General features: G+C 49.9%; 2 protein-coding genes across 2 annotated transcripts; both read left to right on the forward strand.

The window, feature by feature from the left end:
* Positions 1 to 8852: 8852 nt before the first annotated feature.
* MIND_00938800 (Coatomer subunit gamma) lies at positions 8853 to 9486 on the forward strand (the record flags this gene model as incomplete). The annotated part of the gene is made up of 4 exons (XM_037366007.1): positions 8853 to 8999; positions 9080 to 9088; positions 9143 to 9301; positions 9355 to 9486. The coding sequence occupies 4 exons, from the start codon at positions 8853 to 8855 to the stop codon at positions 9484 to 9486; spliced, it is 447 nt and encodes a 148-aa protein (XP_037217419.1).
* Positions 9487 to 9727: 241 nt separating this feature from the next.
* MIND_00938900 (Coatomer subunit gamma) lies at positions 9728 to 11127 on the forward strand (the record flags this gene model as incomplete). Its single annotated transcript, XM_037366008.1, has 8 exons — positions 9728 to 9783; positions 9835 to 9982; positions 10129 to 10176; positions 10228 to 10410; positions 10460 to 10722; positions 10771 to 10868; positions 10922 to 11060; positions 11109 to 11127. The coding sequence occupies 8 exons, from the start codon at positions 9728 to 9730 to the stop codon at positions 11125 to 11127; spliced, it is 954 nt and encodes a 317-aa protein (XP_037217420.1).
* Positions 11128 to 16309: the final 5182 nt, after the last annotated feature.

A 16309-nucleotide genomic window follows, 5' to 3' on the forward strand; every position in this document is an offset into this window, starting at 1 on the left:
GGTCAAACTCTGATTTTCGACCGAGTCCAAGACGGTATGGTGAACTGACGGCGTCGTATGGTGAACTGACCGGCGTCCTAGCCCGTCAGGCGAACATCGATTTCAAGACTTTGCCTGTTCAATATAGGGCCAATAATGCACCCTATGATGCAGACGACTACCCTCTATCGTCTACAGAAAAATTTGTGGTTATCGGAGATGTTCCAAATAAATGAGAGCAAATTTGTGAAAGACCATAACGGAGCCTAAAGTGACATAGAGAACAAGGTATTTTGCGTGGACTTTGTCCGACCACAATTCAAAAGTCACCAAATAATATATAGGAAACATTAAATGGATCTTTCCCTTGCCGTCCGTAAAAGAATGAACAATATTGGTCGAGAAATGAGCCCTAGGGATGCAGTACAAGTTGGATCCACTGTCCGCTTGGGCTGTCACACTCACCATGTCTGTTTCCTCCTGCCACCATTTCACCCTTGCCACTTCGCACCTCGAGCCACAACCAACAACGACTACATCCAAGGCTCCCGTAAAGCGTCGGCTGCGGCTCAGCGAGCTGCAGCCACATATCGGAAAAAGTCACCGTCTTGTTTCTCTGGTCGTTAGCTCACGAATGCACAGAAATGAGGACAATCTGAAGGAGAAAGCGCACCTTCGCATGGCCTCACATCGCCAACGCGCTATGGCCAACGAGACCACCGCTGAGCGAGCCAGAGCCAAGGCTCGAGCAGCCAGCCGCAAGTATCGAAGAGAACACGGCGCAAATATTTCGGAGCGGGCTAAGCTGTGGCGCGAGCGGTGCGTGGATAGATAGCCCATACAAGTATTTCACTAATCGAGCAGTGCTTTCGTGGCCTTGAATGGAGTTGACGCATACGTAGAGCAGTTGCGGAAACGGGCGAGAACAACGTGCAATTGCACTGTAATACCCCACTTCTGTCCTACTACAATACTCACTCCGGGAGTTGACCATGAATTTGGCTCCTGGAAGTTGTTCTAAAAAGTATTAGTTTTTGTATAAATTTCATTTTTACGGAAAATAAGTGGTTTCCGCAAAGAAAAACCAGTTGACATATAGTTTTCCCTTTGCGGAAACCACTTGTTTTCTGTAAAATAAAAATTTGTACAAAAACTAGTACTTTTCTCATCAACTTTTGGGCGCCGAATTCACGGTGAACTCCAGAGTGACTTCGAAGTGTTTATTCCACCCTGCTGCGATTTGCAATGCAATGCGACGACCACTCTTTTCTCAAAACAAGAAGTGAAGGACACAGCACGTTCATTGCTACTCTGTGATACAAGCGTTAACAAAACCTTCCCTCTGCGCCCAAAGAAACTCGGCAACTGCTGCATTGAAAGTGCAAGTTGTCAGGCACTCCCAACGTATTCAGAGCACATTCTAGGCTAAGCAGAATAAGTTAACAAGGTCCAGCAGCACAATGGAGTAGACATACTAGGAGGAGTACACCCCTGGATGAATACCCACATAGCAGATGTACCATGGATCGAGTTCGTGCCTCGGAGGTCGACCATCCAAATTGCTGGAATTCAGACAAGGAAATGGAACGATTTCGAGCGGCACAGGTCGTTGAGCAAAACTATGGTCTGTTGACGTCCACTCTTTGCCGCGTGCAAAATCCACCAGAGCCTGGGCTTCTTTGACCAACTGGCAGCCAAATTGAAGTGCAAATCGAAACCCAGCGATGAGCGGCTCAACATCCGTCCTGGTTTTGATATCAGACGCAGTATAGGACACAAGGGAGGGATGTGCCAATCACCAACGAGTGCGGACACCAATCTCGCTGCCACGAATGACTGCGTAGGCAGCATACCCTTTGCGGGGCCGCTTCTTCTTATTCATGCGGAGTGCATACCCGAAGCCTGCTCGCTGTGCCGCGGCAGCTTTGGGCCTATTTAACGACAGTAGTCAAGAGTGAATAGTTAATGAAAAGGGAAGAAACTTACCAGTGGGTCATGTTCCCAGACTCCACCATCGTCTTGTAATAGTACATTGCCGTCTTGCGCCTGGCTTGTCTGACTATAAGGTCATTGGACGAGGAGGAGGGGGGAGCTCGTTGGGGCGCTTCCGCGAGACGCTGAGGCGACGTTGGAGGCGGTGGGGGCGGGCGGGCGAGCAGTCGAGCGCGTTCCGTCACACTGATGACGGAGGTTTGAGCTGCCGTGCTTAGGGGCACCCTAGGAGGAGAAGTCGTCGCATGAGAGTCTGACGGACCATTCAGCGGCAGCAGCAATAGGCCTAAAGCCCTATCGGGGACTGACCTTGGAAACGGACGTGCCTCAGTCGCGTTGTAAGTTCGACGAGGTCATCCTCGTCGTCGCTGTCGGGGATGACAATAACACCATCTTCCTCGTCAGAAGATATGTTCGCGGGGCGATTCATGCTGGCGAGGAAAGGGAAAAGAGGTAGGTTCTTGCCAAGGTCGTGCACATGCTCAAATATCACAGGCATGCAATCAGGTATCATTTGTTAGCAAAGGACATTGACAATCGTTATAGAGGGCGGCGTGCGGCGTCACTTTGCCTTGCCTTCGCGTTGGCCGTTGGCCTACCATGGCTGCAAAGCCATGGGCAAGACTGTGTGTCCATCGGGCGTGGACAACTGCATAGCTGCGTCGAATTGTACGAAGTAGCGCTAGCCAAGTCGGTGATTGCTGAGAAGATCTAGCGCGCTAAAATGAAGGTCATGAGGACTGCCAAGTGAAACACAAAAAAAGAGAGCACACCGAAGCAGGCAAGTGTCGATTGCGGACTCATCCACCTGGTGGACATCCCCCCAAACTGAGTTGAAAACGGAGGTCGAGGTTGCGTCTACCTCAGGAGCATTGGCGACAGACTCGTGCTTGACTACGAGGACGTTGCCAAGAGGGGCGTCGCGTTGTCGGGACAGGCCCAGGGGATCCGGAATGACAGCGTCAATCGATTCATTAGCGGAAACTTCCTCAGCGTCATCTGGATGGTGTGGGCAGGTGAAGAGGAATGTATAGCCGCGATTGCCATGCTTGATAAATGGGCGGGCACAATATTCACAGGCAGCCGGGTTGTAGTTGAAATGTGGGATCCAAGCGCCTTGCTGATCTGTAAGAGCGCGCAACGAGTTGTACGGAAAGCAGACAAGTATTTTGCCCCCAGTTGCTCCGCCATTTATGACAACGGCCTCTTGGTAGAGAAAGGCAACACAGGAGCCAGGACGAGACTGTGAAATATAACTTGTCAGCGCGTGGCCAGCGTAATGCGAGAACTCACAGGGCCAATGACTGCTTTGACCAATTGCTGAGGTGGGACAGGAACGTCATTGGGCAGTGAAGAGTCGACCGACATGAGGAGTGAAGTCAAAGATCGTCCGTCGGCAGTGACATTAAGAGTCAAGTGCAAAGGCTAGAACCGGAGTCTGCCGGACGTCACGTCAAGTTGCTGACTTGACTCGTTACTTGTCACTCTCACTCCTTTGCTTGGCGCACCAAAATGTCGGTGACCGCGACTGCAACAACTGGCCACCCATTCGACAAGCAAAACACTGTCCATTGTGTGCCGTCAGGGGAGGAGCTGGATGAGGGGCAAGAGAGCGACCATCGCGAGCATGATGATGAAGGCGAATTGGACGAGGAAGGCGAAGGTAAGGGTTTGGAGCTGCAGAGGCCACCAATAGCGCTAACCATTCTACCAGTGCCAACTCTAGGTCGGAAGTCCCGCAAGAAGCCCAAGGAGGAGCTGCTGAATAACAAGGGTTGGGCAAGTGGTTTGCGGGCCGAAATCATGACCAAATACATTTGGCGCTACTGCGAAGCCAAGCTGGTCAGCAAAAAGGATGCGGCGGAAGTACTCCAGGAACTCTACAATGAGTTCGTATACGTCGTCGACTATAAGCTGCAAGACTGGGAGGAGCCTGAAAACCCTAGGCAGTGGACGAAGACCACCCCACCAGATGACGACGCGCTTTTACCACCAGAGGAGAAGGCGCAGAAAGACGAGTGGGTAAGCGCAACAAAACCAGTGCGTTCTCACGTCTTACTGGTGTCCTTTTGACTCATGCACGCTGACAGCGAATCAAGCGCTGGATTGATTATTGCACTCGAAAAAGAACGGGTGGCGAAGCTAAAGTGACCAAAGTGGGCGCCAAACTCGACCCTCATGACCCCATCACCCTCATGCTCTACAAAATCGCCGAATGTGGGCCTTTCAATCACGTCATTCAGGGATTCCAGCAGTTTTTGGCACGAAGAAGCGAAAACGACAGTTGAAGTCGAGGTTCAAAAACGGTGGCCAACCTCTGTCGAGCATGCTGAGGCTATTGCGACGGCGAAGGCAGCGGGCAAAAGGTCTACCGGCATCAAGCCAGGTGGAGGATTTCGCAACAAGGTGGCGCGAGCTATCTTTGCGGCAAAGACAGAGGAGGAGAAAGCACCATATGACGCTCGGGCCCAAAGCGATGCAGCTCGGAGAAAGGCCAAATTTGAGGCAGCAATGGAGGCATGGCCGCCGAAGGACCCAGTTTCGCGACAAGCGTATGTCTCTCTACTGACGCAAATACGTTGTGTTTGGCTGACCGAAATCCCACCAGTACATTGGACAACCTTGCGCCAACGATGTCCCGCCTCCTGAATGGGCTTGCTGACTTAACAGGAATGGATCAAATTGTTCTCGTGATGGGAGGCCCGATTCCAAAGATGCGGGGTTCACTACATACAACGCAGTAAGTGACTTATATCTTAGGTACTGAAGCGACGAGGACCGACACAAATTTCAGTTTCTCAGTCGGCGAGAACCGCGCTCCAGCGCCTGTTTCCTTTCCCGGAATGGGACCCAGAACACTTCAATCGCCATACGCTGGGGAAGATGAAGAGCTTTCTGCGGACGGCATTTAGTGAGTTCAGATCGACCCATTTTTCTTCCAGAATCTGACCTTGAGTGTTAGCGCAAGAACAATGTACTACGGCCTCGCTGCCCGAGGACATGTGCGTTAACGCGCCGGATGACTTTGAAAAAGACATTGCAGACGACCCGCTCGATGACCCATCCCTCATTCGCTTCCCAGCTGGCCAATCAAGTGCGGATTCAATGATGGATTCAATGGAAGTTGACGACACACCCCAAAACTTAAACAACAACGAAGGTGGTGCAGGAAAAAAGAGGAAGCGGGGGGACTCGTGGTGTAGTGGCATTCCACCTGTCCTGGCCTTTGGGTAAAGCCAAAAAGGTCCTGGGTTCAATCTCAGCAAAAGCTGCCTAACGAGGGGTTCTAGTGGGTATTAAGGACAAAGAGCCTTGGAGTCCCACACTGTTTGTTCACACACTGTGTCATTCGTGCGTAAATGCATTCCCCCTGGTGGAGTAGTAGGATAAAGTCTTACTGCTTTGGATATTCACATGTCCAACCTTTACCAGAGCCTTGTGGGATGATCAATTATCAACTGCACAAGAGTTCGCATATGGTACAGCCAAAAAAATAAAATTAAAAAAAGAGGAAGCGGTCAAAGAAAAACTCCGACGATGCGGAGAACAACGCTCAGAGTGCCTCAAAGAAACAGGCAACCAACAAATCGAAAGCTGCCGCAAAAGCCGCCGCGAAAACTACCACGAATGCTGCTGCTATGTCAGCTTCAAAAACTGCGCCGAATATTGTGACTCAAAACCCTTCAACATTGCCCCCGCCGCCCGCGACGACAAACGATACGCAGACGGGACAAGTAGAGGGGACAACGCAAGCACCAGTGGCCGTTGCAGAAAGCGCGAAGAACATGGAGCAGGGACGAAACGGCTGCGCCCGTATGGACCCCCGTCGCTGCTGAAACCCACAGCTGGGGATTCCGAAGTCGCCGCGCCACCTTGTCCCGAAGGGACTCCGCCTTGGTTGCAAGGCTTCTGGGCTCAACTGACCTCAAAACCGCTGAACGCCAAGTATAACGGCCTTCTACTTGCGCTAGCAAAGCTCGAGAAGATCTACAACTGGGACGGATCGCGCAAAGAAGCCCTATCAGCATGTGGCCGGCCAAAGCAAGTGGCCACTTGGATTCAGGGTGTGCGGAATAGCCCAGGCCCAGTCGCAATTGGGAACGCGTATCAGTTCGAGAAGCAGTGGTGGTTGTGGTGGAAAAACCTGCAACCAGAGTGGAGAGACACCAAAGACTGGACGCGAACTGAGCCGGGGAGGAGGGCGGACAATGGAACGGGCTGCTCATTCCAGGGCAAAACGGTATGCTAAGCGTCGTCGCAACGTTGTACTGGTGGGCATGCGACCAGAAACGTATCAATGGCCGCATGATGAAAAGCTGGTGGAAAGCCATCGACGATGTAACCTGGGTAATGGAATGCTTGACCAATGTCGCGGACAACAAAATGAGCAAGTAGAATGAGTGGTACATAGTCAGTAGCATAATAATGAAATTTAGGCCTTATTTTGTTCCAAAAATGAGTTTGAAAGAAGGAGGGAGGGACTTAGAATGTTTCGGGGGTGTCTTGGTCACGTGCCAGATGAGGGACTTGGGCTAAAAAATGAATGAAAATCGGCAGGAACGCCGAAGGTGGTGGTGAATCAGTGTTAGTATCAAAAATCAGTCGGAGAAGGGACGGCCAGGCTTGCCGATCTGAATAGCTTGCCGATCTGAATATCTTTTCACATGGAAGGGGGGTGGTCCCGAAAGGGAAGGCCCATCACAGCATGCCCGGTGAACAACCCGAAATGGTAATTCCTATGACATCATGCCCAGAGGGTGCCCAAATAAGGGAGCCCGGAGTGATCCAGCGGCGCGGAGATGATAACCGGTACATTTGTCAATTTCCCCTGCAAAGGTAGGTATGAGGCCTGCAGGAATATTTGACTCCGGGTCGCCCTGCTGGGGCAGGGTACATTTGTCAAATAATCACCACTACAGCTCATGTCCAATCTTTAGATCATGTCACGCATTGTCACAAAATGAAAGTTGCTTCGATACTTATAGGTAGGCATAGATCTCCTTTGACTTTTTAGGTGAGCACAGGAGGTCGGTGGCGAGCGAAGCGAGCGGCCGACCGACAGAGCGGATGTAAGCCAGAGTGGCGAGGAAAAGTGGGCCACAATATTGAATAAATTATATTTTCTATCATGATTCATCTTTCCTATATGTATTTATAAGCAAGCATACTTGAATATCAGGTGAAGTAATGTTTTGCTGATATCCTGGAACTGCATTCCAGGTTTTGAGCCTCACCAAAATATTTTCCAAAAAGGGAATTTATTGCCGAACCGAAGTTTCGGCTCTCTATGTGAAGATGAAAACCAGCAACCCCATATTGGGAGTGGCAGTGTTTGATTATCCTTTTTGGGACGTAGTCACATGATGTTGCCAGACCAATCAATGCCTTTTCTCCCTGCTCCCTCTAAATATGTACCATTAAAAAACAACTGCTAGTCTTTGTTTAGGTCTTCCCCAGCTTGTCATTCTCCCCCAGTTATATCCTATTCCCCTTCATTGAGGTATGTTTTGCATATATATCACTAATAAGGTACACTTTAGGCAGCTTGTATAAAGTGGCTGTGGAAAAAGCAGATCTTTAAGTGGGAACAAAAGACCTGCCAGATTTACTGTGTCTGGGTGAGGCTGAAAGCTGCTCCAGGTGCTTGGCTGACAAAGCCAGAAGAGGCACTGGAGTCACAGTGGCCCCTGGACCACTTGACACAACTCTGGGTGACCACATAACAGGAGACAGACCACTCTAAAGCTGCAGGAGGGAAAGGACGGCACCAATGTCACACAGATTTGGGTCACAGAATTAAATAAATAAATTGGTACAGTAGGTCTCACACCACCCTTCAACCATACTATGCACAGGAACGGGGGTGCACGCTCAGCCTCTAGAGCCTTTAGGCAACAACAACCAACTGTCCATGCCTCTGGTAATAAGTACCTGGGGCCAGGTGTGCAGGTTTTGCATAAACTTGTAACTTCTACACAAAACTAGGTTGATGGACTGCTCAGACACTAATGCACATTTTACAAATACCTTTTCATAAGACTATCTAAAGTATTGAGGACAAATAGTCTTCAAAGGGTAATTTTGGTAGCAGACTACTAGCAGTCAAGTCTGAGTAAAGCATGTATAACCAAAATTTGTCATCACTGCTGACAGCCGATGAGGCAGTGTCTATGACGTAGACTAATATCGAGCAAATTTGTTCAGCCGCGGTCTACATTATTAATTGGACCTCTACTCACTGACCCGGAAATTGCATTCCTGGTGCTCCAAAGCATTGTTTTTACAACACTACCACCCAGACAATGGAGATTAACTCATGCAATTTGCAGTTGTTATACCAGAATTAGGCTACATCTTCTGGTGGAAACTGCAGTCTCTGGCCATATTGACCTGCCATCTTGATACTCACTAATCCTGGTGCAGCCAGTTGAGCTGTTGGTATTATATAAAAATGAAATAACTACATATACTTATAGTCTTTGAGAAAATTTCAAGTCTGAGAACAGCAAGAAAGTAAGACATATGTCCAGCAAGGTCACGGTTCGGCTCTCTGCCGCTTGCGGCCTTATCCCATCTCATTTTCAGAATATATTTGTTACAATTTTACCCATCATTGCCTGGTTGGAACATTGACCAATTTGTAACACTGACAAGCCAGATCACTGACAAAAATACATAGAACTAAGAAAGTGAAGCAAGGTCTCAGCCTCAGGCGCAGGCGCCAGAGGCCCTTGTAGAGTAAACTGGGCAATATAATGACAAATGATTTTTGTGTGACACATCTGAATCAATCACGTTACGTACTCTGCCACCTTCGCAAGCCTGACTCCCCTCCTCGCTCTGGCTTCTTGGCAGTCTTCCGCCACAAAATGTTGCTCGCCATGGCATTCTATAAGAAGGAGGACGAAAGCGCTTCCGGGCTGAGCTCGTACCCTAGCAATCAAACGACCATCATCCAGGAAGCCCTCGCCTTCAGCGAAGCTCCAATCAGCCCCCCGCAAATGTCGAGCGCTGCTTACGCGCATCGTGTATCTCCTATACGTGGGCGAGAACTTCAACACACAAGAGGCTACTACTCTCTTGTTCGGGCGCTACTAAGCTATTCTAGCCTAAAGATGTAAGCAGTGTCCCAGGCATGTTTTCGGACCATATAACTAATCTGGATCTCCAGAGCGCCCTGCGGCAGGCGGTATACCTGGCCATTAAGGAACTCGCAACGACCACGGAAAATGTCATAAGGCTACCGAGCAGCATCCAAAAAGACATGCAACCCAACGCGGAGGTTATCTATCGGCCCAATGCCATTCGGGCCCTTTGCCATATCATCGACGTGCGTTGATTCGTTATATCTCTATATTTTCAGATGCTGAGCACGAAAAATAGCCTTCTATGGCTCAAGGTGTCCAACGGTTTTTCAAAGCTGTCATCGTCGACCGAAACCCTTCCATTTCATCTGCTTCGTTGATCTTGGTATACCATATGCTCCCGCAAGCTAAGGGCGTCGTTAAGCGCTGAGTTCATGAAGCGGAAGAGGCCGTGAACGTTACAGCCGGTGGCTACTTTAGACCCTCAGTAACGGGCGGAGGTTTCTTGGGCAGCGGGAGCCAAAGTAACGCACAGACCGTACCTTTCTCCAGCAATACCATGCGCTCGGACCGCTCTATCTTATTCGGCGACAAGACTGCATGGCTGTTGCAATAATGGTTCAACAACTTGGTGGGGGAAATCCGGCTCGGGAACGACGTTGAAAAATGCCATGGCGTTGTCTATGCTCATTCGATATGCGGCCAATGTCATGGCAGAGGATCCCAAGTGCGTTACTCTTCGCCGTCAAACTGGGTACAAGCTGATTTTTTTTGGCAGCCAAATAGTTGAGCTGCTTGAATGCTGGCCCAGGCATAAGAGCGACATGGCCAACTTTGAAGCGGGTTGTGTTCTCCGTGAAATGAAGAATGACGCACCCGCTCAACTGACCCAGTCGATAGCTGGCAAGACTTGCAATTTTCTATTTGTTTGTTTGCTAATGCATTTTAGTTCTCCCACTGTCTTCTCCCAAGCCTGTTCTTCAATTCTCCGCTACTTGAACGCTTGCTGCTCTCTCGCCGTCACCCATCCGCCGCTTGCAATGTTGATCTCGAAAGTCTCATCGCAGACCAGAACCGCAGCGTTGCTACTACCTATGACATCACTACTACTCTGCTCCAGGTATCATTGCATTCATATTTGACTTCTTGTTCTTATATTTTCTCATAATAGACTGGTCACGAAGCCTCTGTCGACTGTCTCATCAAACAGATGATTACCAGCTTCATGTCCGAAATCCGCAAATCATTGTCGACGCGGTCCGCTCTCTTTGCCACGCAATCCCTGCCAAGCACGCCGCTATACCCAATTTCCTTTCTGGTGTCCTTCGCGACGAGGGTGGCTATGGTTTTAAACGTTAACGCGCGGTTGTTGAAGCCATCTTCGATATGATCAAATTCATCAGCGAGTGCAAGGAGTAAGCGCTGTCGCATCGCCGCGAGGTCATTGGGGATTGCGAGTTTACAAAACTCTCTATTCACATCCTTTACTTGCTCGGTCTCAAGGGGCCCAAAGCTTCCCAACCCGCCAAATTCATTCGTTTCATCTGCTATCGCGTTGTCCTGGAAATGCGGCCGTGCGAGCTGCCGCTGTGTCCAGCTTGGCCAAATTTGGCCTCAATTTCAACCGCGAGGCCCTTAACCAAAGTGTTGGTGTCCTTTCTAGACGGTCTGTGTTTGAATGTGTTGTCTGATTTTTTCACTAAGACACTTACAGATGTCTTGACGACGTCGATGATGAAGTTCGCGACCGTGCTGCTATGTACCTCAAGGTATTCAGGAAGCAAACCCTTGCCGAACCACACGTGAAGGATGGTGCGAATATACCGTTCTGTTACCCAACTTCCCTCGTTGAATTTTTTCGATAGATCTCATATTGTCTTTGGCTGCTTTGGAGTCGAAGCATGTTGCCTACGTCAAGGATTCTGCTGCTTCTGCACAAGCGTTTGAAGTTTCTGGTACTCCTCAAGATCAGCCATGCTCAAACCGCCGCCGCCGAGGTTGCCCGTAAGTTTATCATATCGTTCGTTTGTGATTTACTAATCTCTGGCATAGGACTCAGCTCATTGCATAACTAGTGTTCCGTCTACTCAAACTAGGTCATCCGCCAACTGCAGCAGAGACTCAAAGAACATGCGCGGAACAAATTGCCACTGTCCCGTCGTCCGAGCCTTCTGGAGCTGTGCTTAATAACAGCAACCCGGCTTGCTGAGCTCTCGGAAAGCGAGACCGAATACCAAGTTACCTGCGTCAAAACACATTTTCAAAGAGCACGTTGTCTTCCAGGTGAGCTATTTTCACACTTTTTTATGATGCTTTGTTAATTCTGTCCTAGTTCAATGTCTCGAACACGATCCCAGACGCCGTTCCTGAACAGGTTACCGTGACGCTATGACGCTGACGATGGCCACACCTGAGGATTTTGGTCTTACGAAGGACTTTAGACGTTCTCGTAGGGTGTTGGCGTTACGCTGGACCTTGGGGTCCGCGTGGAACACCAAGACGTTTGCCTACTTGTGGTCCACCGTTGGTTAGGATGGTCCATATTAGAATACTTGTCGAATCATACTTTTTTCCCCTTTTAGTTGTTTGTATAGGAAGATTCACGGGATTCATCATTATTACCCTCCGTTTCTCGCAATTGAGTCCCTGGGCTACAGGCACGACCTGTCGTAGTAGGAGGTCCACATCGAAGTCAAGGTTGAGATGGGCATGTGGCGGAAAGTAGGCGTCGCAAAAATGTTGGTTTATATTCATTCGTATACACACGCACCGCAGCTTATGCGCTTTTTGTAGCAAACTTCAAAAAAAGTATGATTCGACAAGTAGAAACGGAGGGTCATAGCGTAACGCCAACGCCCTACGAGAACGTCACTCGGCTCGGTCCAAGCACCTTCCCACGTCCGCCCGTGACCATGAACCGAGGGAGATGTCGGGCTTTCTGCCCCACCCAAGGGTTCCATGTTGAGTACCTCGATGATCAAGTCGCAGGTAGCTGCAATAGCGACATCAATGAAAAGTCGACGACAAACTAGGATAACACGCACCCTTCAGACGGTCCACGGCCGCTCCCAGGTTTATCACACTCGGCCCGCCCTTCATCCGATCCCATTCGGAGCCGAACGAAGCATATGACGGAACGATGTATGTAGTCTCCGCCCGCGCCAAGCTCGACCTCCTCCAGCTGGTATTCATCTTCAGGCTCACCAGTTGTCGGGTCAAGCTCCTTGCTGACAAATTGCAACGTACAAGGGAACGAAGCAGTCGCATAATCCGTAAGCACGCCCTTGCGAACGAGACGTAAGTTATTCCAGATGAACTTGTCGCAGTGAGGCTGGGAATAAGGAGAATAAAGTCCTTTGTAAGACCAAAATCCTCAGATGTGGCCATCGTCAGCGTAACCTGTTCAGGAACGGCGTCTGGGATCGTGTTCGAGACATTGAACTAGGACAGAATTAACAAAGCATCGTAAAAAAGTGTGAAAATAGCTCACCTGGAAGACAACGTGCTCTTTGAAAATGTGTTTTGACGCAGGTAACTTGGTATTCGGTCTCGCTTTTCGAGCTCACCAAGCCGGGTTGCTGTTATTAAGCACAGCAACCGAGATTGCGACCAACCGAGATTGCGACCAACCGAGATTGCGACCAACCGGTTTCGAGAGATTCATGGGGATCCCTGAAAGAACGATCAGAGGAAAGTTCCACGAGGTGGAGTCTGATTACAAACCAGGAAGACATAGCAAATGACGTCGGGAGTCCGCGCTTCAACTTGAGGGTCGAGGAGGACGTGAAAGGAGCAGAAGACACTTAAAACACTCAGATAGCGTAGAATAGAGCGCAAAACACGCGTGGTTCACGACATACACATATTCGTGGACCTAGATACTGCAAATCTACAAGTCGATTAATAAAAAGACGCCAGAGGTCCCGAGTATCGAGCGACTCACTCCTGAAACGACCTCGTATCGCTTCTAACTCCACAAATTAAGGTACTGTACCTTTGGTTCCAAAATCACTAGTAGAAGCATAAGACGAGGACAGGGCTGACTAGATTGACATGAAGAATCGCGCAATATGCCACCATGGGTTCGTGAAAGCGCACCAGATTCAGGTTAATTATAACAAACTGATCAGACAGGTAACCAAAGATCGTTTTCTTATTAATACGTCCTAAAGCCTCGTTCGTAGGGTCCGTTATCCAACAGCCGATGAGGGCGCAGCGGAGATGAGGGGCGGAATTGACAAGGCCAACCAGCCAAGAATCACGTTCTGTAACAAGGTTTGAGTCTACGAGAAAAGATAAGACGGAACTTGACGCACGGCTACCAATGCCAAACTGCTCCGGGTATATATAATATAATATGTGCGGATATCAAGATAGGTTCGTTCGCAGAACCTCATTACTTGTGCACCATTCTAAATGATGTGGTCAGTATTCTTCGGAAAAGCAATCAGGAATGGGACGCACAATGACGGACTCGTGCACAGCTGCTGCAAACGGAGACATTACAACCATCTGATCACCATTCGTCGGTAATTGACCAAGCAAGTGTTCACACGCGTAGAGTAGAGGCTCCAAGTTTGAGTCACTGTACCTATGAGTCGTCTCACGCCGGATGTGGTATTTATCGTTTTATTCAAGCAGGTCGACTTGAGGTCGACGCTTTGAATGCTAGGTGGACGATTCAATTTTAGTAGAGCTAGCCTGAAATTTGTCGATTACATACCCGCCGGATCCTGCGCAACCAACGCGCCTTTTCTGAGCTCAGGAAGGATGTCCTTCAAGCCCTTCTCCTCTGCAAATAGCTCCACATCACTGAGCAGCCGTTCTCGCGGAATCCCTCGAAGCGGATTGTCGAGTTTCCTGTTTGCGGCACTGTCATAAGGGAGTGAGCGATGGAAGGTCAACTAAAGGGAAGGAGATGTACGTGAAAGGCAGAATGAGTCCTTGAATATGATGGCGCGTGACGTCACACTTCCGAGTTAAGTATGTACTCCGTTGTTTATTGAAAAAAATTCCGCCTGTCGATGTGACGTTCCTCCTTCTATTCCTGAAGTGCTCCAGCAGTAGCTCTCAGCATGAGCCCTTGTCCCACATGGGGGTCCTTATTAGGATGGCAGGATCAGCCTTCGCGCTGGGTCCTTGGACTGGACTGGTTTCCCGTCCTGTATCAGCCCCGTATCCCTTCCCTCACCTCGAGTCGAAGATACCGTTTTGGCCCACTCTCCCCGACCTACTCCCGGATAAGCGTCTAAGCCCGTCGAACTCTGGCTCAGCCGGCGGTGGTCACCCACTCTGTCCGCTCGGCCGACCCTTGGGAACCTCTCCCCCTCACTTGGTGTCTTTCCGTACCGCCAAGATTCAAGCGATAGCGGTGGAACCAGGGCGATAGCCCTTATGGCCTTGACGACGATAGGACTTGTCGTCGGATGAGGGGATACCTGAAGAGGATGCCTCTGGAATCTGTCGGCGGTCTATGCTTGTTTAAACTACGGTTCTTTCCGGCGAGTTCAGGTTTTTTCTAGTCTATACTTGATTCATTGACCGTATCTTTGCCCAGTCTAAGCCACCTCTTACTATCGATGCCCTGGTTATCCAAGTTTAACCTCCGTCGTCAGAAGCAATCCCTCAGTCCACCTACTCGACTTCTGCGTTTCGAATACCCCCTCGAGGTAGAGTCTCGGTCGTCTATATTTTGCCTTCTTTGCCTGGGAAGTGACCTGAAACTCCACCTGTTTTATATCGTTGGAAGATGCCCAGCGCTTTCACTGAATCGACAACTGTCGAGCCCAATCAGAATTGGTACCTTCTTGTACCATGACTTGCACTCATATTGGACCGGAAACCCCTCCCTTCTGCGCTCCATGTGCGACCAGCCTGAGATGGACGTCTGCACGTTCGACCCATGGCGGTTTTCCTCGAAGAACTCCACCCATTTCGTTCTTTGTTGGTCTTTGTGAGAAGCAGGTGGTCATGCCGTACTCGATGGCGAGGATGTGTCAGCTCTGACCTCGACACCGAAGGCTGAACCGCCCTCCATTACCTCCCCGTCCATGTCCGGGCAACGAACCTCCCTGCCCCAGTGATAAGTCAGAAGCCCTGGATCTAATTTGTTTCCCCCCCGTGGCGAGAGGTACCCCCAGAGAGGTGGGTGAGATATCGGGGTCCAAAGGCCGGGAACTCTCGTTCTGAATGTCGTAGTACCTCCATTCTTCCATTTAGTTTCACGTCTCGAGTCTGCAGTCCTCAGTCTCCGAGACTACGTAGTACCGGCGTCCCACTCCCAGATCATAACCTAGTACATCGATGTCATCGATCAAACCGGGAGTGACCAGCTTGAAGCCACGTGCCCCGTTGCGAAGTTGACTCTACCTTCTTTCTTTCCTCCCTCATGAAACTTCTCGAAAAACGCCGCTTGTTAAGTCTCGATTCTGTAGAGCTTGCCTGGGAAGATTACTCGCCTGTGCCCCTTGCACCTTGCGACCTCAGCATGCAGGAAAGTCTACCCACCGATTCAGCTTCCCCGTCACCGGGCTCCGAACTTTATCTTCTTCCAAGCATTCTCGATGGCAACCCCGTCTGCCCAGATACCATGCTACTGACGTCGGGTTTACCCCCATCTAGGTTCTCCAGGTGCGTTGGGTCCTTGTGCTAAACTGCAGCGTCTGAGTCGCGCCGCTCAAAGCTACCCCACCAATTCATGCAGCCCAGAGACCTGGGTAAGATTCAGTCTCTTCCTCCTCGACATTAAAACCTTTTCGTAGAAAGACCCATACGAATCCCCTCCCCCGCTTTGCGTCGATCCGCGTGCCATTCTCGCCAACGGCGAAGCCTGTGATGTTACTCCACGCGATTGCCTTTCGGAAGACCTCTTTGCAATCGAAGACGCTGAAGACGTGAGTTAATCCGATCCATAAAACCTCGATCCACCCACCAGATCGACAGCCAAAAGAATATTCTTCGCCCGTTGCTATTACACCACGCACTACCAAAGTCGCGATGTTTTCTCAGTCAGAGTCAGACCTCTCCAGCGCTGAGGATGGTTTCCTGTCACCATCGAGTAGACTACTTCCAGACGCTTCCCATCATCTCCGCCGTTTTCTAGGTCTCCCCGAAGGAATCTGCCTCAATCTCAGTCTGGTTCCTGATAATGGGGAGCGTCCAAGTATGGTTACCTGGATATTGATAGCTCTGGCCATCAATTCAAGTCAGTTTTCGCATGCTATCTCTCCAAGGCATAATTCGCGCTATCACCG

Source organism: Mycena indigotica (assembly GCF_014461135.1).
Source record: "Mycena indigotica strain 171206Taipei chromosome Unknown Mind.scaff0008, whole genome shotgun sequence".
Classification (NCBI taxonomy): domain Eukaryota; kingdom Fungi; phylum Basidiomycota; class Agaricomycetes; order Agaricales; family Mycenaceae; genus Mycena; species Mycena indigotica.